The following is a 21364-nucleotide window of genomic DNA, read 5'->3' on the forward strand; positions in this document are numbered from 1 at the left end:
GGGCAAAACAAGTCCCTGCCCCGGAGTAGGTACTCAGAACGGCCCCGAAAAACTCCTGGCTGGGGCTTGGGGGTTACTTGGTGCTGATTGGATATACTCAAGGCAGAATGTGACGTCAACAGAAAGCAACAAAATAGCCGGCATTTTTAAAACTCAGCAGATGGTGGAAGCTCGTTCATAGCTTCCACTGCCATGTAAACAAACTCAATAACCGGTCCGTGAAAAACATATTTTTTCCGGCGGATATTTTAGTTATAACATGATTGAGCTAGCAAAGCAGTTGTTGCTGTGTGTGGTATTTATTCAGTTTTGGGAAATCACAATGTCTAGAAAGCATCAGCTGACAGGGACAGCTAACAGCAGCAGCAAAGCTAACATCAGGACATCATTTGTTAAAAGCCTCCCGTTGCTGGATACGACATGAAACTACTCCAATTAGCGCAATCATGTTGTAACTAAGACATCCGCTGGAAAAAATATTTTTTTTCATGTGCCACTTTGTGAGTTTAGTGAGTTATTACAGACACTGCTATCGGCTAACAGCATCCCTACGCCACTACGTGGCCCCGGTCAAAATGGTCGCGCAACGATTACATCACATCCAGAACCCGGTAACTTTACAGGAACCTTCTTCCTACTCCACTCTCTCAGTGGAGACACGGCGGTTGAGAGGGCTGAGCAAGGGGACGTTCCTGTAGTAGTTCCTGCCCCACAAATAGTACCCTGGAACTTCTTCAGTGGAAACGGGCCTTATGTTGTACTCCCGGAATTAATGCTATTCAAATAATAGGTGGTGCTGTGTAACTTATGACAAATGCGAGTTAGATATTGTTAGCCACCTAACAGTCATAGTCAAATAAGCTCAGAGTTGGATATTGTTAGCTAGCTAACTAACGTTACTTACCTTGCCATGCATGTGCAATTCGTGGTCAAGACAAAGTTCCTGGATTTGTTTATAACAACCCATGCCTGGTACATGGTGATTTTGTGTCCCTGACGTTGGCTAGGAAGTACTTCTGCTTTCAGTACACAAAATTCTTAATTCAGATCACTGTACATGACGTCCTGGACATGACCACAGACAGCGTAGTTATATGCGTCCATTGACTTGTAAGCACGCAGTTTTTCGTTGGTGTAAACGCTAGGTTTTTCAATCAGATATGCATAAATATCTGGCCACTGGATCATGGGCCATTTGGTTGGATCGTCCACCCATTCCTTTGGATCCCTCCAATATGGATGCGGAAGTCTTTCGCTGTTGACCAACATTAATTTGTTTAAATACCATTCCCGATCCTTGGGATTGAGCGACTTCACATATCTCCCCAGCTCTGCCATTTTTACTGCTGCCCTGTTGCGCATGCACATCGAGTCACGTGATCACTATTTACCAGCACTCAAGGGGTCTATATTTCTAATTTTTGATGAACTCAAAGTAAAGCTGAGACTGGTAAGAATATCATTAGCTTTTCAGATATGTAGTCATAAACTTCAGCGTTGGACAAACTGAAATTTTCACCAGATGATGGCGCTAGATGAAAAGTCAGAAGGTCACCAAAGTTATTACAAATCATTCTGAGGGGGACATAAATGTTTGTCCCAAATTTCATGGCAATCCATCTAATAGTTGTTGAGATAGTTAATCAGATAAGGGAAACCTGTTGGTGTTGCCAGATGAAAAGTCAATGGATCACCTAAAATCATCTTGATTCATCATATAGAATCATGTATCTGTAAAGTTTAACCGATACAATAGTTTTTAAAGATATATATTGGCATGCAAAAGTTTGGGCACCCCTGGTCAAAATCTCATTTACTGTGAATAGTTAAGTGAGTAGAAGATGAACTGATCTCCAAAAAGCATAAAGTTAAAGATGAAACATGCTTTTCAACGTTTTAAGCATGATTAGTGTATTATTTTTGTTTTGTACAATTTTAGAGTGAAAAAAGGAGAGGAGCACCATGCAAAGGTTTGGGCAGCCCAAGACATTTGAGCTCTCAGACAACTTTTACCAGGGTCTCAGACCATCAAGGCTGTAGCCATGGAGTCAACATTGGGGGGGACCAGGGACATCATTAGGAATTGAAAACATCCGGGGCTTTAGCCCTGAAGTGGGAACAATTTTTTACCCAGGGGTCCAGGGGTTCTCCCCTGTGAAAATTTTGAATAATTCCCCGTTAAACACGTGATTTTAACGTATTTTGACAAAGAATTTTGACAAAGAATGAGCACTCATCTTCTATTATTGGGTTCCCCAAATTGTTGGAAACCCGAAAGTCCCCCAGCTGGAACGACTTTGCAAATGCAGTGTGAGACAATGCACTGGTCACGAAGAATACAGTGATGTTGAACATCAAATTAAACAGCAGAGCCTGGACTACAAGGCTGCCGTAGAATAGCAAGAATTATTGTTTTTCAGTTTCAGTTACATATTTGGGGGGACATTTTGGGCATATCCGAACATTGGGGGGATGTGTCCCCCTCAATGTATATGATGACTACTGCCCTGCAGATCATAATTAGCTTGCTAGGACTGTGGTTTGTTCACATTCATCATTAGGAAAGGCCAGGTATTGTAAATTTCAAAGCGTTATAAATACTCCTGACACCTTGCCATGGGCTCCTCTAAACAACTGCCTAGTACTTTGAAAACTAAAAAGTGCCCACAAAGCAGGGGAAGGGTACAAGAAGATAGCAAAGTGTTTTCATGTAGTTGTTTTTTTCTCAGTTCATAATGTAATTAAAAAATAGCAGTTAACAGGAACTGTGGAGGTCAAATTGAGTTCTGGAAGACCAAGGAAACTTTCTTAAAGCACTGCTCATAGGATTGTTAAAATGGCAAATCAAAACCCCCATTTGAGTGCAAAAGACCTGCAGGAAGATTTAACAGACTCTGGAGTGGTGGTGCACTGTTCTATTATGCAGTGACACCTGCACAAATATGACCTTCACGGAAGAGTCATCAGAAGAAAACCTTTCCTGCATCTTCACCTCAAAATTCAGTGTCAGAAGTTTGCAAAGGAACATCTAAATGAGCCTGATGCTTTTTGGAAACAAGTTCTGTGGACTGATGAAGTTAAAATAGAACTTTTTCTATGAAAAGGGTGCTGAATTTCATAACGAAAACACTGTCCAACTTACTACTAAGTACTGACCATGCAGGGTGCCCAAACTTTTGCGTCAGGCTCTTTTAATTTTTTGTTATTTTGAAACTGAAAAAGCTTGAAATTAAAAATAATCTTTACAATATTGAAGAAATGTGTCATCTTTAACTTCACTCCTTTTGGAGATCAGTTCATCTTCTACTTACTTAACTACTCACAGTAAATGAAATTTTGACCAAGTGTGCCCAAACTTTTGCATGCCACAAAAGACCAAAAATGTCAACCTGTTTGTGGTTTTAAATGAAAAGTCAGGGGATGACCAAAGTCTGTAAAATGTATCCTCTGAGCACAATGACTGTCTGTGCAGACGTTCATAGTAACCTAGGCTATCCAGTACTTTGAAATATTTCAGGTTTGATGAAGTGGTGGATGAACTGCCTGACAGACCCATAGACTGACACTGACATTCCTAATATGGCCTAAAATGATTCATATTGCCATTTCCTGATCTGCTACAGTTATTTTCATCATTTGGTCAAATTTATGTACAAAAACTACCTGGTCAATGTTAGAGAACCTTTATGGTCATGGTTAAAAACCACAGTTGATCAGTAGGAGACAAGAAACAAAAACCTCTGTCAGGTTTGTTAATCCAACCATCCACCCTGACCTTCTCCCTACTGCTTTGTTGCAACAATTTCATATTACTTCTACCTTTGCTCCTGACAGAAAAGTGTCATAGTTCATATGGCCACAAGAAGTCCTATTCAGATAACCAAACGAATGATGTTGTCATTTTTCTTTTGAGGATGGACACAAACCCTGTAACGCTTTTACAGTCTAAATGGATCAAAGAATCAGATTGACATTTACATGCTTTAATCATCAGTTGTTGAGACTTCATGGTCTTTTCTCATTCACTCTTCTCTGTGTTCAATCTCAGATATCATCAGTGACCAAGACTCTGAGAAAAAAAAATCATGTAAGTACTGCCACCCACAGTAAATGTCACATAACTGTGTTTTTTGTTTTGCCAAAGTGGTCTCCCATGTATCTCAACATCATTTTACTCTTTTGCAGGCAGCTCTTCAGGCAAAGTTGATTTTCAGCAGCAGACTGGCCTGAAGAGAAATATTCAGAGAATTCTTGATCAAGGAAAAGACTCACTACCAGATTCCAAAGTGACCATAAACGGGACACTTGGGGACTTGGTCCTGGCCACAGAGGACAAAAACCCAAGCTCTCCCTGTTTCACTGTTCATCCTGTTGTAGAAGGAAACAACAACACTGAGAACTTCATTCCTCTCTTCTCTTTTTTGGATGGACAAGACTACAAAATAGAGTTTGGCATTTTGTATGGACTAAGTTCGGAAGTCCTCACCTCCTCCACCTTTACTGGTCACTCAGACGAGGATGAGCTGATTTCCTTCCTGGGCGTTGCTAGGGAAACGGCCAGGAAGAAGCGACTCTTTTGGTCACAGACGCGTTTGTGCTTCCTGTTGGGTAAGCTCTGTGCCGGGAGGTCAAAGTTCAGCCAGGCCCGGGTTTACTTTGAGGAAGCCCTCAGTGTGCCACGAGAAGGCTTCATGGATCTCAGGCTATTGGCCAGCATCTACTCCAACCTGGTTGCCATATATCTTTTGCAGAAAAATACTGAAAGTTTCTTTGCTCTGACAGAGCGGCTTGTTGCCTTGCTAATGGGAATCCCAGACTGCTTGGAATGCTTAGAGGACAACTCTGCTCTTAAATACATCCTCAAGAAAGCTGTTCTCTCTCACAACCAAATGGCAGAGGCCCGGGCTTGTCATCTATTGGCTAAGCACCACTGGATTCGTTCTGAGGGGGTGAAATCTGTTCCTTACCTTGAGAGACTGCTCGTTCTTTGTGCTGAAGCTCAAAGAACATGGGGCATCTCTACCAGTCATGAATACCTGTCCCTGGGAAGGCTCTACAGCAAACACCGACTTCCCCACCTCGGTGTTAGTTCAGCCAGGAGAGCTTCTCTGCAGCCCTCTGCTACACTGACGGACTGCCTTAGCAGCATGGTTCTAGTTTTGGACGATATCAATAGACTGTATGGGATTACAGAACAGGAAGCCTCCATCCCACCTCAAGTGGCTCCATATTTACATCAAGCCCTCTCTTCTAGCAAAGTCCAAGGAGGGGGAAGTGATCAATACCATGTTTTGAGCCACCAGCTTACTCTTTGCCTCTGCCAACTCTTTTGCAAGCACAGAATGGTTGGACATGCTATCAGCCATATGCATACTCTCATAAACGACAATCCTCCCTCACAGCGACTCCCCATTTCTGTTCCAGAAAGAAACAGTGCCCTCATCTGGCTGGCATGGCTTCACATTGACAACAATCAGCCAAATGTTGCTTTGGATATCCTGGACTCTGTCCTAGCTTCCATGCCAGAACACTGCACTACCCCTCAGGAAGGTCTGTGGGTTTCTTTGGCTTATTTTCTTACAGAGTGTTTTAGAAGCTGTATTGCAAGGAAGTATATCCAGGAATTAAAGTCAGATACTGGACAAGTCCAATTTTGGCATTTCTGATAGCATTTCCATTACATTGGAATAACCCAAGAAATCCTCTAGACAAAAAAAACACATTTAAACTTGTTCGACGCGCAGTTCTCACACATGGTTACACAACACATTTATGATTTTCTTTGTTTCTGTTGACCAATAAAGGAGTGGTAGAACAGGGTACTAAAAACTCCAGGCTGTCTCTAAGTGGCAATGCTTCTGAGTGTTTTGTAAGGCAGTTCTGGGGACTCCTTGAGATGAATTGCCCACAGTAGGTCCCACAAGAACTGCATACCTTCAAGGGCTTTTTTTTCCTGTTTGCTTTTGCACCGACAAAAAGAATGCTCAAATGATTTATTGTAAGCCAGCCAGCAATCGGTAGAGTCAAAATCATGTTGTATTTCCACTGTCACATATGTGCCTAGTCAAGCCTGGACTTCACTGCTGGTCCATTTGTCAGTGTTTTCTTCCTTTTTTGTTGGTACAAGATGTCATTAGTGTTTTGTGTTGTCTGTTGTTTACACAGTTAACAGGTTTTAAAAATGGCGGTTGTCGGTGCTACATTGGCTGAGTTTGTCCAATCAATGTAAACTTAGGTCTGGATTAATCACCATACACTTACATCACTCATGGTTCCTCTTGTGTTGGAACAGTTACTTCACTGAAATGGGAGCTAAAACGTACCTCAAAACAGTGGCCTTTTCTAGTTCTTACGGTGCGGACACAACAAAAAGGGGGGTTCTTAAAACTTTGAAAAAGTTTCTCCAGTATGAAAGCACCTTTTGTTATTCAGTTTTGCTTTAGTACATTACTGTATTTTACGTGCTAAAGTTTTGTTTCTGTTGTTCACACTAGTGAGCTAGTGAACTTACTAGTTAGCAAACTAGACACTCAAACACTAACCCTGAAGCTTGGGTGTTTGACATGTCTTATTGTACCGAAAGTCCAATTTGTGCAACAATCGGCTATCTGGAAAACAAACGCCCATTGCTCAAAAAGGGCTGTTTCAATGAAAATATGCTACAGACTCTTCCAACCAGAGGCACATGGCTATTTATTATGCAGAATGACAGACCTTTCAACTATGGCAAAGCATGACCCACTTTTCAACCACTGAAGTAATCAGATAGGGTCCACTAAATTTTATTGATTAACCATGTAATCTAAACTACAGATTTGGAAGTGCAAGAGTTGAACATTGAAGATATTACTTAACTGTCAGCTATTATTGTTTATGTGAAAAGCTACTTCCAGGTTCATCATTTTAAGTATGATGATTTGTGCCTCTGTGATTATTTTGACTCTAACAGGAGCACTTTATGTTTGAATTGAAGAACTTATAAATATTGATTTAAAATCAGGCTATTTGATAACTGTTAAAGTAAATCTGTTTAATTTAATGCAAAGGTGTGGTCCTCAACATGCGTGGTGTGGCCCTTCGATGCATGGGTGACATTCGGAGGGCAGCAGAGAGCTACCAGGCTGCTGTTGACATCTGCCAAGAGTATGAGGATATGCCAAACTGGGCTGTTGCTCAGGCTAACCTAGGTAACATAGTTTATGCTTATTCTCAGATGATTCTTCCAATGAACATCACTTCTCTAAGATGACTCTTTGCTTCTCCGTCCTCATAAAGGGTTGTTATGTCTGAAGGCTGGAGCTAAAGGACTAGCGCAAAGACACCTGACTGAGGCTGTGCAGCTCTTCTCTGAGTTGGATGAAGAAGGTCATGAGGCAAACTTCATCACAGTGCTGCTGGAGCTGGGACAGCACTATGTTAAGCAGCACCAGCTGGACTACGGGAAAGGATGCTATGAATGGGCCCTGCTGCTAGCTATCAGCGCCAACCTGTTAGACTGTAAGTATGTAAGTCATACACCCTCACTTGCTCTACTTTGTGTGCCACTTTTTTTACTTTTGCTATTTTTAATGAACTGAACTATTGCTCATTGCCAGGCCAGCTCACTGCAACCCAACACCTGTGCCATCTGTATGGGTGTGAGAGTCCAGACCAGGCCCAGTGTATCATCTACAGTCAGCACCAGGTCCAGCTGCTGAGACACACAGGAGACAGAGGACAGGAGGGGGATGCACTGGAAGCCATCAGCCAGCTCTACCTCACACTGGGCACAGAGAGGTGTGTGGGAGGGTGGAATAAGTCCTTAAGATTCACTCATGTGCTTATTTTCCCCCACTCATATATGGCTTTTTCAATAAAACAACAAAATACAGTTTGTTTGCATTTTTAGAGCAGGGGGCTGTATCAAATGGTTTACTGTCAATTAAATGAATTTGAATATATTATTATTGAATCATCCATGCCTCATAATCTATGGACTTTTATAGAAATTAGTGGTGACATTTATAAACACTATAACCTGCTGTTCCAATTTTCCTTGTTTTTTTTGTTGTTGTTGTTTTTTTAAACAAAAATCAACATCAATAAAATCAATGCTTGTGTTTTGTAGAGTTAAAGTTCGGAGTAATGGGACTAATCTAAGTTTCCGAATGTTTTCAGGGCGTACAGGGCAGCTCTTGACTACACCAAGAGCAGTCTGGGTATTTCTATCGACCTGGGCTGCAGGGAGAAGGAGGCGTATGGCTGGCTGCAAGCTGGGAAGATCTATCACCTGGTGAACCAGACTGAACTGGTGGACCTTTATATTCAGGTCTGGGAGCAGCTGTTTTTATTTCTATCAGTTGCAGCACAATGTATGAAAGTTTTGAAACTCAATCATGAACTGTTTTCAGTGTTAGTGTATTGTAAATTAAAACATTTAACTCATTGAACTGCAGAGACAGCCATCTATTGGAGATGGGCCCTTTTTTCTATTTTCCCTGTTCCCTTTTAGTTCAAATTTGAACTCTTCCCATACTCTACATGAATTCATTAACAATTTAATGTTATTCCATAGCACTAAATCACTAAATCACAGCACTTAACTAAAATAAAACATTTTATTACAAGATGAGCAGAGGTTGCAGAGGTCAAGTTGTACTTCATGTTTTTAGTGCCCTCCTGTTGCCATAAGACCTTAAGCACTTGCTTAGGTAGCTTCACTTTTGTGCTGTCTTTGACAGGTAAATTAAAACACAGAATGAAAATCTGTATTTTTGTAAATGTCATCATCAGGCAGCTCAGGATGTTGCTCTGAGTACAGGAGACACCGGGTTCATTCTGAAGCTTCTGGAAGCTGCAGGAGACATTTTCTTCAACAGCAACCAAGACCGGGACAAGGCCATCACCTTCTATAGGGTACAGTCTGAATGAAACACTGAAACTATACAAATATTTAAAAATATTTCTTTACACTTCCTACTGCCATCAACCTGTGTCCTGGGGCACTTTTATATTAAAGCAGATGCTATAAGCACCCAGGTGTCTGTAGCCACAATGCTGTTTGCAACTGGGATGCAAACAAGTCTACATCAACAAGTACAAGTCTAAGTTCAAATAAACACAAGAAATTTGTGCTCTAAATAAAGGATCAGCGCTCAGTGAATAATCTCATAAGCCCTATGATAAGCTATTATGGCAAGGCTTAACTATACAGACCACTAAGCAGTGATAACTAACACATCTTTGGGGTCATCAGGTGGGAACCTTCTTTCACCAGTGTTTTGTCTAGTTGGTCCCACGACACTTCCAGGAGGCTAGACAGTGACCTCTGGTGCCCAGAGACACTCCCCTAATGCCAGGTCTCACTGCTCCCCGCACCAACCCAATAACCTCCTTTACCTTACTTACACATGGCTTTCTCAGCCCAAGCAGCACTGCCACCTTCAACCAAACCCAGGCTCCTCTGATGCAAGCTCCAGGTATAGACCGTGCCGATACTGCCTTTCCTAGCACATTAACCATACCCTATTTCACACGCTACATATCATAACTCCAATATAAGCTAAAGTTAAAGGAGATAGAAAAGATTAACTCACAGAATCAGCAAACACACTCACCTTGCAACATGGTCTCAAACAAAATGGATTCAAATAGGCCATTCCCACACTTAAATAACCTTCTTCTTCTTGGATTTTCTCCTGAGACAACTGATTGGTGGATCTCTCCACCTGATCTCAAGGAGTTATGTACCCTGCCTAGTAGTTCCCCCTGCTGGCCCCCAACTGACATTATTCCTCCACATCAAAATCCACTGACTAGCTCTAGCTGCTTCATCTGACATTTCCTTCACTGTCTTCTTCAAACTCTGTCCCTGCACTCCGAGTTCCCCCAGGAGCGAGACAGCTGATCGTGCTATAAATCCCCTACACCCCACTTCCACTGGACTAGTTTTCCACCCTCGCTGCTCAGCTTGTGCTCCTAAGTCTGCATACCTAAGCTTTTTTCTTTCATAGGCTTCTTCCACTGAGGCTTCCCAAGGAACTGTCAGCTCAATGAAATAAACTATCCGTGGACTCACTGACCACAACACTGTGTCAGGCCTCTGATTGGTACAGACTATTTTCTTGGGGAACAACAAGCTTTCCCCCTAAATCTACTTGCATTTCCCAATCACAAGCACCTTCTAGGCTGTCACACCCTTGCCTCCTTACTAACTTATCACTTCTGTATTCTCCCCCTCATGGACAAACTGAATTGCTAAACTCCTATTCTTAAAACCTTCTGAATTTGCTTGTCTTCGTTTCCCTTCAATGCCTGCAGCTAAACTTTTCAACACCTGGTTATGTTGCCGTGTATACCGGCCTTGTGACAAGCTAACTTTACAGCCTGACAAAATGTGCTTTAAGGCTGCGGTACGTGAACACAATGGGCATGATGGGTCCTCATTTACCCACAGTTTTAGGTTCTGGGGGGTTGGTAACAAATCATATGTAGCCCCTACCAGGAATCTAATACGATTCTCCTCCATATTCCACAGGTCCCTCCAACTAAGCTTCCTCTTCTCTACATTTTCCCAATTCAACCACTATCCCTGCTTAGCCTGGGCCACTACCTTTGCACTCCTTAATATCTCCTCCTGTCTATGTATCTGTTCCACAACCAGCTTACTTTTATCTTTGGGACCTGCTTTACTCCATACCGGTTTGCCTGAGCCAAGCCCCAGGCCTCCCCGGCCAAACTGACCATTACCTACGATCTCTGCATGCCTAAGAGCTGCCTCTGCCTCCTGAACTGCCAATCTTGACTCCGGAGTTTTTTTGGACCTAATTGTATTGCAGAGTCTTGCACAGCGGCGAGCAGATCTCAAACCACAAAAAATGTGATGGCACAACAGTCTCCTTCACTACATTATTCTATGTTTAGTTTGATTTTCACATTGGCTAGTCATCCTGTTTAATTTGTCTTCTGATTAAATCGGAACCGTTGAAACAAGTTGTAGGAAGCCTCTGCAAGTAATTGCTGGCAGACACTCTGTGCTGCAATAAAATGGTTAATCAGCAGTGCCGTGCACTGTAGAGTCAATGTGCTGCTGGTTCTGCCGGCCTGAGTAGAATATAATGTCTATAGCCTTACTGTTGTGTACAGCCTTATAGACTGAGCTGAGTAGTGATGCGTGGGACCCGCAAATGGACCTGCAGGTCGGGCAGCAGTGATCGTCTGTTAAATCGGTCTGTAAATGATATTTTGACATTATTGGCTATTACTGTCATGGCATCCGAAGGTACTGATGCGTTGAGCAGGTGACAGTCCGCGGTTGTTTTCAAAACACACTTGTGTCACGCACTCCAAAAGAAACTTGCTGAAACTTTAAACAATAATTTATTGTACAAAACGGGGGAAACAAACGTTGACAAAAATGGTTCCATAATTCATATTAAATTCAAAAGATAACAAAAAAACAGCTACAAGTTAGAGGGAATAGTGATAAAGTGGTAAAACTTGGCATTGATCCACAGCCTCAGACAGATGCGCTCAAGCGTGCCGTGCACACAAGCTCAGTAGGCTATACTATCTTTTCACATTTTTAACAATACAATTTAAAAGTTTTGATTTTTATTGATAACCTACATTTACCAACAACAAAAAGACTACATTTAGCACCAAAAAAATATGTTAAAAAAAAAAAGAAAAAATAATACCAAATTTTCATAACGAATACCTACCCATAGAAACAAATATTCCAATATCCGAATATTTGGGTACAGCCCTACCAACCACTTCATAATATAGGACCTAACTGACCTTTTAATTCTCTCCACAACGGATATTGGAATTTCATAAATTGACAGTGGCCACATTAACCTAGGTTATAGACCAAACTGCAAACACCACAACTTCAGCTTTCCTGGAAGTTCTGATTTATCTATTCTATCCAATCCTTCAGCCACATCTTTTCTAAATTTCACCACCTGTTCCTCATCATTCAGCTCCACATTGTACCACCTACCTAAGCTCTTTACTGACTTTTCCCTAATTGTTGGGATTTCCTCATCATCTATGACAAAGTTCCTATCACTTAACCTCTACGTATTGAGATGCTTCTAGACTTACATGGCTTGATCTTCATGCTGTCCCACTTGAGGTTCTTATTTACCTTCTCTAGTAGCCTCTTTGTACATGGCATTGTTGTAGTCACCAGTGTCATGTCATCCATGTAAGCCCTAACTGGTGGAAGATGCACCCCGTTCTGCTGTCTCTCCCCACCTACTACCCACTTGGAAGCCCTGATGATTACTTCCATCACCATAGTAAATGCTAATGGAGAAATTGTACACCCTGCCATAATACCTATTTCTAGTCTCTGCCAACCTGTTGTGAAATCTGCCTAAAAATAAGAAAACTGACTGGCACAGGACTTGAACCCCAGTCTCCTGTGTAAATGTCCTGTGTGTGACCCATTTATCTACCACTCTTACTCCCTCCATGGACCCTGTGACTCTTTATACTACATCATCCGACTCTCAAGCACTATGTTTTTGAGTTTGTTTCTGTAAATTTACAGCTTTAATCTCAGAGATTATCTAAAATTCTCCAGCACTAGCCATGACTTCTTTGCCCAAACCACCCCCTACCCTGACACTTAAATGCAACAAGTACTAGCTAATTAGAGCACACAGTTTTAGGTTACACCTATATGTCCATGTATTTAGTAAAATCTGGCTTGCTGTTGTTGCTCTTTGTAAAGCAACTTTGAGTATCCTGAAAGGTGCTATATAAATCCAATGTATTATCATTATCATTACTATTATTATTAAATGTACACTTCAAGTAGCCATAGGCCTTTTGTGCTATAAAAGCATTACTGTTATTGTTATGAATGATGCTTAAGATTGAGAAAATAAGTGTCAAGTTGTAATAAACCAGAGTTATCCCTAGGCCTATTATAATATCCAGTGTATCTCTGTGTATTCCACTTGGTAGGACCGTGCTCTGCCCATCGCAGTGAAGAGCAGCAGTATACGTTCCAGGCTCAGGCTGTGTAATAAGCTGACTGAACTGATGCTCAGTCTCAAGCTGTATGAGGAAGCTGTGGAGTTTGCTCAGACTGCACTGGACATCAGTATCACTCTGGGTACGGAAAACCTCCAACACAAATCATTTTAAATATTAGTTAAGGTTTATAATTAATGGTTGTATTTGGACTTTTTTAAAGGGGGCAAAAAGACATGGTCCTGTGACTGTTATTCATCTGTGATGTAATTAATGAAATACTGTATATAATGCTGTTATTTTACATGTTTATTGTAGAACTGATAAATGCTGCACTGATAATCTGTAGACAGACTGACTTGGAAGTATGTCCACAAATTATCTACTAAAATCCACCAAGAGTCCACAGCAGTAAAATTTTCAGCAATAAAAATACTGTTGATTTAGCTATTGATAGAGCATCGCCATAAGTGGAACTTAAAATGTAAAGTTTGTCCTGCTGGTGGCGCAAAAAGAAAATGTAAAGGGTTCAACATTTGTGAGCATGAATGTGCCCAACAGATTGAAGGTCAATCTATAAAATTCATTATAAGCAGAGTTGGGTATAACGTGTTGTAAAGTAACACGTTGGAGTACTTTGATTAGTTTTTGCAGTAACGAGTAACCTAACGCGTTAGTTTGCTGTTTGAGTAATCAAATACTTGTGTACATTTTCAAACAAGCCATCAGTTACTTCCTTATTAAACTTAAACCTATCAGTCCGAAAGAAGCCATGAAGCTTACGGCTAGCTACATGGTAGAAGAAATGCTGCCATTGTCTACGGTGGAGTCTAAAACATTCCGCAGTATCGTCAGTAAAATACCCACACCTCAATAGATGGAGGAGGACTCGCTGACAGACAGGTCAGACTCAGGACTTGCATTATGCCTGGTACACACTACACAACTTTTCTGCCCGTTCTGAAAGTCACTATGTCACATTACACGATTATGGAGTCATAAAATCGTGCCGTGACTTGGCCGACAGACATGACACACTACACGATAGTACTCACCAATCATCCCTGGTCGTCTTTCATGTCATCGGTTTATTCTTGTCCTATTTTTATGACTTTTACTATTGTTTGAGTCACTGTGTCTGTTCATGTGCTAGCCGAAATGTTGTTGTAGTCACCTAAAAGCGTCAGCAGATGGCAGGAGCTACATTTGAAGCACCCTACGCAAACATTCAAGCAACTGTATCCTCCACAACAACAACACACAGTGCCTCTGCTGTTTCACACCATCATTTCCCCCTTTTACTCTGTGTGGTAACATCCCTAGAGGAAATATTAAAAACACTGGGGTGTTGTTGTCATACAGTTGTCTATGGCAGCAGATCATTCTGTGTTTCTACTGGTCAAAGTGACAGCTGTGATGGGAGAATTGGATCTCAGTGAAGGGCAAGTGGTCCATAACTTCAATTTACGGACAACAAATGTAGGCTTAGGGCCCTGTGGTCCATTGGCCAATAGGAAATGTAGAATATTCAAAAGTACTTTAAAAAGAGTTACTTTTCTCAGGGAGTAACTTTGTACAGTAACTGGTTACTTTTCAAAAAAGTAACACAGTAAAGTACTTTGATTTTTTTACCCAACTCTGATTATAAGGTATCTTATGTAAGAGTAAAGTTGATGGAGTGTCCAGAATACAAAGGGTTCATCATCTGGGGACTATGGATTTGCTCAGCAAATATCCTGCTCATTAGCTTACATTTTGTGTGAAAGTATACCATTTGGTGACCTAAACCATTAGAAATTGTCCTCTGTGATTCATAAATATCAGTATGAATTATTGCCATTGACAAAAGCAGTACACAGGCAAACTGATAACTCAACTTACAATTTTCCTGACAGTTGATAGTGAAGTGCTTTAACTGAATAACTATGTCTGCCTTTGTGTTTGTTTGTACATCTAGGTGAGCGTCTGAATGAGCGAGTGGCTTACCATCGTCTGGCCTCTCTGTACCACCGTCTGGACCAGTATGAACTGGCTGAACACTATTACCTAAAAACCCTGACCCTCTGTCCAGCACCTCTGCTGTTTGATGAGGAAACACTGTACTATGTCCGGGTGTATCAGACACTGGGGGACATCATATTCTATGATCTGAAGGTAAATGATAGACATGGTTTTGTACTTTCTGATAAACAAGGATCTGGCAGCATTCAGTGCTGAATGTTGGTAACTAGTTGAAAACAAACCTGGTGGCTGCTTTACATATGCAGCTTCATACAGTATGAAGGAATGAACAACTAGTTCCTGGTTAAGTTCCTGAGATGAATTCCTGTGGCTCTGTAGTAACCAGAATTGTTGTCTTGTTAGTTTCCAAGCCGGTCACCAGTTCATTTCACCATCATTTTTTAATCATCTTATTTGGAGATCACAAATTAAAAAAATGTATCTCGGGATGTGGAATAGTTTCTTGTGTACCACCACATTCTGTTTGCACTGGGCACAACACACCGACATCACGAATCACAAAATTAGAGCTCATGTCTAACAAAATTCCAGTTATCTGCCAGCAGCGGGACTTCACTGTTTACTTCACTGTCATAATAGTGAATGTGGTAACTTTTAATTATTATGTCTCTAGTCTAGTTTTTGCAGGCAATGTTGGTCAGAAGCTCATCTCTTACACAGGACATAAACTTTTAAAATTAATTAGGCATTTCTGAGTGTGAGAAAGCTGTGCAGAATATAGCGCTAAGTGCAAAGGGCATTAAAAGTTTAGCCAAATGCAGCATAAATTGAAGATTCTACCTTCTAGGTTAACTAAATCCAAGTTCAAGCAGGACACATGGTCAAGGTCAGCTCATATCCCAGCTACATCAGCTGATCTCAAGCAGCACAATAAACTTAGGGATCAGCTGATTGATGTAAGGGAGTCAGCTGACAGATCCCATGATTCCCGTCTATGCAACCAATTGGCAAATCTCATTCAGGGCACGCTATTTAAACTGCCTTGGTCTGCCTACCGTTGCTGCTTCCTCTGCAAGGGGGTTTGCAACCCGCCTCCAGCCCAGCTCCTCCTTTTCATGCTGTGTCTGACTTATCAATGTCATTTCTGTTTGTCATTGATGCTTTCTCTGATCTGTTCCTGGGGGGTCTTTGCAGCTGCTCTCCCTGCCTTAGGCTTTCCATGTAGGCGCATGGAAGGGCAGAGAGGTTTGCTCTTGCTGCTTTAAGGCTTTCCAGGTGGACCCGTGGAGGGACGGAGAGGTGTGCTGTCTCTGCCTTAGGCTTTTTGCGTAGGTCAACTGAGTGAGCAAGAAAAAAAGAGATTTTTTTCCACTGACATGACCAATACAAAACCTCAGGGCTTCTGTGATGGCCAATAATATGACAAAATTCTTAAAGGGTTGTACATTTTGCTATTATCTTTACAGGACCCATTTGACGCTGCAGGCTACTACCACCTGGCTCTAGCTGCAGCCATGGATCTGGGCAACAAGAGGTCTCAGCTACAGCTTTGCACCCGCCTCGCCACCATCTACCACAACTTCCTAGAGGACCGGGAGCTCTCTCTCTTCTTTTACCAGAAGGCTAGAGCATTTGCTGCAGAGCTCAACGTGAGGAGGATTAATATCTCACCGGATCAGCATTTTAGCAGCATCTCCCAGTACAAGACCATCGGACAAAAGGAATGACAAGTCAAATATTTGCAACATAAACTTGAGCAGATAGCTGGATGAATGCTTGTTTTTGGTACAGAAAAAAATATGATTTTAACAGATCCCAAAGGAAAATCCATCTTTAAAACCTTATCTGGAAGAGATAATGAAGATCAGAATGTCTATTCTTTTTTTTTTTTTTTAAGATATTTTTTGCCTTTAATGGACAGGACAGTTAAGTGTGAAAGGGGGAGAGAGAGAGGGGATGACATGCAGCAAAGGGCCACAGGCTGGACTCGAACCCGGGCCGCTGCGGCAACAGCCTTGTACATTGGGCGCCTGCTCTACCACTAAGCCACCAACGCCCCCAGAATGTCTATTCTAATTATCTGTTGCATTGTGAACCTGTATACATGCAACTGTATACGTGCACACATGCAAAAATTCAGGATTCAACTTTACTCAGGCTTCTGTTAATCCTCAGGAAATATACAAATAGAATATAAACCAGAAAGCAGTGAAACCTTTAAGTAATTGTATGTCATCACCTTTAAAAATTGGGTAGATGTTTAAGGTCATTTGATTTATTTTTTTCCAGTATCTTTTGGTAATTTTTTGAAATTAAAAGAAACATGCAGATTTTAACTAATCACTCCTAAATACACGTACATCATCTGTGTATAATGGAATTCTGTGTTTTCTGGTACTTCTTTTAATCCCCCTTATCTGACAGCTTGCTCTTACAGTTTCAGCTAAATGTTCTATGAGCAGCAAAAAATAACAGAGAGAGGAGACCACCCTGGATAACCAGTATCATAAAGCTGCTTATCACCTTGCTTAGTTAACTTTGGGTTTTCTTCTGCAGCCACAAGCATGTTTATGTGATAGAGACAGAGCTGCTAATTACAGCTCTTAATTATGAGTTCATTAGATTAGTATGTTATATAATATGAGATGAAACTGTGATACTTGTGGAAAAATGTGATTAAAGCACAAGGTAAACTATAAACAACATAATTAACTAGAACAGAAAAAGCTGCAGAAACAATGATTTCCAAATATTAAAGTAAGGCTAAAAATAAGTTAATTAGTTATGTCTTTATTACAAAGTATGTACTTTTGCACTTTTGTCTGATTATGAACAAACTGTTATCCATATATGTTAGGGATGGGAATCGCCGTATTTTATCACGATACTTATGTCATGATATGATATAATTGCAATATTGCAATATGCTGAATACTGCAAAAAAATATATTGTGATTTATTGTCTTTTTATCCAGCTGTAAATTATTTCCCCAAAGGAAAATTTTGTCAGTATCAGTTTTACCCTAGATAAAGAGAGTTAAGAATGTTTTTGTGTGTTCACCTGGCTTCATTCATTTTTATTGCAGCAAAATGTGATGCAAAGCAGATAGACTAACCAACACGGTCACAAAAAACTGTCAGAAATGCTGCATACACCTGACAAACTGAACTGTTGGCAGATTTAATTCCCTCTGCGTGGCCAGATTGAGCACGAGAGTGAATCACTTCACATACAGGTGTTCTGCTAACTGAATGACAACACCCATGTTAGATGCGTTGTCTGTTACAACAACAATCCTCCATTCGTGTGCTGCGTTTTACAGGGAGTCTGCAGTGTTTGCTCCGGTGTGACTCTCTGCTCTAGCTTGGAGAACATGAGACAACAGTTGCCAGTCTTCTGTGAGATAATGTGCTGTTATAGTCACATGTGAATCCATTTACCCTGAAGTCCAGGCATCACAAGTTAATGCCATCCGTCTTGCTTGGATGCGGCTGAGTGAGCGAAAACGGTAAAGGTAAGTGTCGCTTTAAGGGTTATCATGTCTGCCTAATCAGAAATTGTGGCGGTATTAAGAGAAATATTGGATTACTTCATTACGATATTTCTTTAGCACATTCGTTAACGTTACTGTCAATAGCAAAACAAACAAAAGGAGGAACCCGTTCAAGTGTCGTATTCCTATGTGACACTGGCATAGTAATCAACCACATAGCCGGCCATCCCACCTTCAGCAATCCTGTCAAATCACCCATCCACTGAGAGAGAGCACATGGGTCGGCCAGTCTGGTCCTGTTGGTCAGTGTTTACTTATTCAAGTATCACTAGCAGTGGTCCCACAGAATGAGTGACCAGATATGGTGTGTTAGTAAATTCAATCTGACACTCCACATTAAAATGAGAGCCCTGTCAGCTGGAGAAACGGAGCGTTATATTTCTTAAATTAAACAACAGTTAATTATAGATTAACTCCGCCTGGTGCTCTGCTGCTCCATCACCTCTAACCCCTCACCTCAGAGCGCCTAGAGTGCACTCTGCCACTCCAAGAGCGTAGTGCTCTGGATAACTGAACGGTACTTTCTGACAGCGCTCTGAATTTACGAACAGTCCAGTTTGAGCCAGAGTGCACCCTGGTACTCGGAATTAGAATTTTTTAATGTACCACTCGCATCATCTTCCTCCATTGTCTTAAACTAGCCAACAGAACTTGTTAGCTAGCACTAGCTAATGTCTGTGGAGAATTGTTTTGCCCCCAGCTAAACCCCGCCCACCAAAAAAAATCATACTGTTTACTAACAGTAAAAGCATATATATGGTCTATCAGTTGGAAATGTTGCATTTATAGTTTGTGTGGAGTATTTTTCACAAACTTTCATGTCATTCTGAGCTGCAGTGATGGAATAAGAGTGTAAGAGCTGTCAGACACTGCTGCCTTTAAAAAACAAGACAGAGTATTACACCTGCTGTCTACAGCAGTCTGTCTCTGTCTCAGCATGAACCATCTGAACAAACACATCTCCGCTCTAGGTTGTAGACAAGATTTTGAATGAGCGTAGGAACACATGTGGCTCCACTCTTTTAATGGAAATGTTCTTCAGTGATCCATACTACACTCTCCACTCAGTCAGTCTGGAGGAATCTGTCATGAGATGGATGTTTAGCCGCATATGTAACAGAGATCTGTGGTCCTTGACCGAAAAGCAGCCAAGCTGTTTCCACTTATTTATCATGAAAGTGACCATAAATGTCAAACATGTTGAATAATGACCATGAACCAGTCAAGGAGAGAAGTCCTCTAGAACGCCTGTGTTTGGCCATTAGACGTGTGAAGTCACTCTGCCAGTACTTTTGAAAGAAACCCAGGAACAAAATATCAACACTGTCTTTGGTCAGACTGACCTGACCTCACTCACCTCTGTGTAAGATCTTGAATGACCCTGAACTGGGTGAGGTCTGAATCTGGAGCTGAGAATCTGAGTCAGAAATCATTCTGAGCCTTGGAGTCATAATTTAAATTTTACCATTGACCACACAGACATAAAACACCTGGATATCAATTGGTGTGACTTACACTTGTTGCGGATATTATTATCTCTGATGTCCAGATATGTGATGATGTGCAGATAAATGTCCATAAATCTGCATAGAAATCATAAAAAGGATCAACAAGTTTTTAAGTTTCCTTTTATATTAAAGTATTTCAGGCAGTACATTTACATGACCAAAAAAAAAATCATTGTGACCTTGCATCCGTCTCATTCTTGTGAACATGATATCTCAAAAACGCATTGAGAGAATTTCTTAAAATTTTGCTCAAACATCCACTTGGACTCAATGATGACATGATTAGAATTTGGTGGTTAAGGGTCAAGGTCACTTTGACCTTGAATCCGTCTCATTCTCGTAGACATGATACCTCAAAAATGCCTTGAGGGAATTTCTTCAAATTTGGCACAACTGTCCACTTGGAGGATAAACTGAGTAGAATTTGGTGGTAAAAGGTCAAGGTCATTGTGACCTCACAAAACATGTTTTTGGTCATAACTCAAGAATTTATCATTATGAATTCTTACAGTAATTATGACAAATTTTCTAACAAATGCCTCAGAATAAAATGAACTGATAAAAAATATTTATATTAAAGAGCTCAAAGGTCAACTTCACTGTGACATCATAATGTTCTACAAAAACACTTTTCTGGCCATTAGTCAATGTCATATCTCAGGAACAGAAGGGGAGACATTTGGTCAGATACTGAATTGATTGGTGGCACTAATCTTGGGTGCCCACCTTGAAACTGTGCTGATTGTATAGCTCTGTGCTGTTGGGGGAACAACATGTGAAGCATCCATGTCTTCACAGACATGGATGTAAACTGTAAGAGAAACTTGACTGGTGAGTGGAGGCATACAACTGTGAAGCGGCAATGCTACTTTTTTATTGTATAATTATTTTAGGAATTCTGCATCACTGATACTTTTCAAATTACCAGTTTAAATGTCACATATCCCCTGCAATACTCCAAAGTACCCCTAGGGGTACCCATACCCCCATATGAGAAACACTGCCCTAAAGAAATCAATCCAGTCTGAATGGGTCTACAGACAGGATTTTAGGACTCAAGGTTATTCAGGTATCAATGATACAAAGTAATCTACCAGGGGCTTGCATGTATTTGATTAACCAACTCAGCCCCTTGCATTTTTTAAACACAATTGCTGTTGTTGGTTTGAATGGTCAGTGAGCATGATAGCATTTAAAGGGTGTAATGATTTAAACTTTAAACTATGTATGGGTTTTTTTTAATGTGGTTATTCCATCTTTTGATTTTTCTTTAGAGTTACTGTGTATTTTTCAATTATGACTGAATTATAATGGTATTGCTACTTTGTGGTTCTTATTATGATCACCCGATGGTGCACAAATACAGTATGC

The 21364-nt window shown here is 40.9% G+C and overlaps 1 protein-coding gene across 1 annotated transcript in view; it reads left to right on the forward strand.

Annotated features, from left to right (window-relative positions):
- LOC125884058 (SH3 domain and tetratricopeptide repeat-containing protein 1) overlaps nucleotides 1-17969 on the forward strand; it is a 31013-nt gene extending 13044 nt beyond the window's left edge. Inside the window, exons 10-19 of the mRNA XM_049568802.1 lie at nucleotides 4049-4087; nucleotides 4186-5550; nucleotides 7047-7187; nucleotides 7276-7497; nucleotides 7596-7776; nucleotides 8158-8308; nucleotides 8773-8895; nucleotides 12961-13111; nucleotides 14927-15123; nucleotides 16398-17969. Coding sequence (XP_049424759.1) covers nucleotides 4049-4087; nucleotides 4186-5550; nucleotides 7047-7187; nucleotides 7276-7497; nucleotides 7596-7776; nucleotides 8158-8308; nucleotides 8773-8895; nucleotides 12961-13111; nucleotides 14927-15123; nucleotides 16398-16658 — 2831 coding nt within the window. The 3' untranslated portion in view covers nucleotides 16659-17969. The remainder of the gene's footprint in view (nucleotides 1-4048; nucleotides 4088-4185; nucleotides 5551-7046; nucleotides 7188-7275; nucleotides 7498-7595; nucleotides 7777-8157; nucleotides 8309-8772; nucleotides 8896-12960; nucleotides 13112-14926; nucleotides 15124-16397) is intronic.
- The last annotated feature ends 3395 nt before the right edge of the window (nucleotides 17970-21364 follow it).

This window comes from Epinephelus fuscoguttatus, linkage group LG23, assembly GCF_011397635.1.
Source record: "Epinephelus fuscoguttatus linkage group LG23, E.fuscoguttatus.final_Chr_v1".
Classification (NCBI taxonomy): domain Eukaryota; kingdom Metazoa; phylum Chordata; class Actinopteri; order Perciformes; family Serranidae; genus Epinephelus; species Epinephelus fuscoguttatus.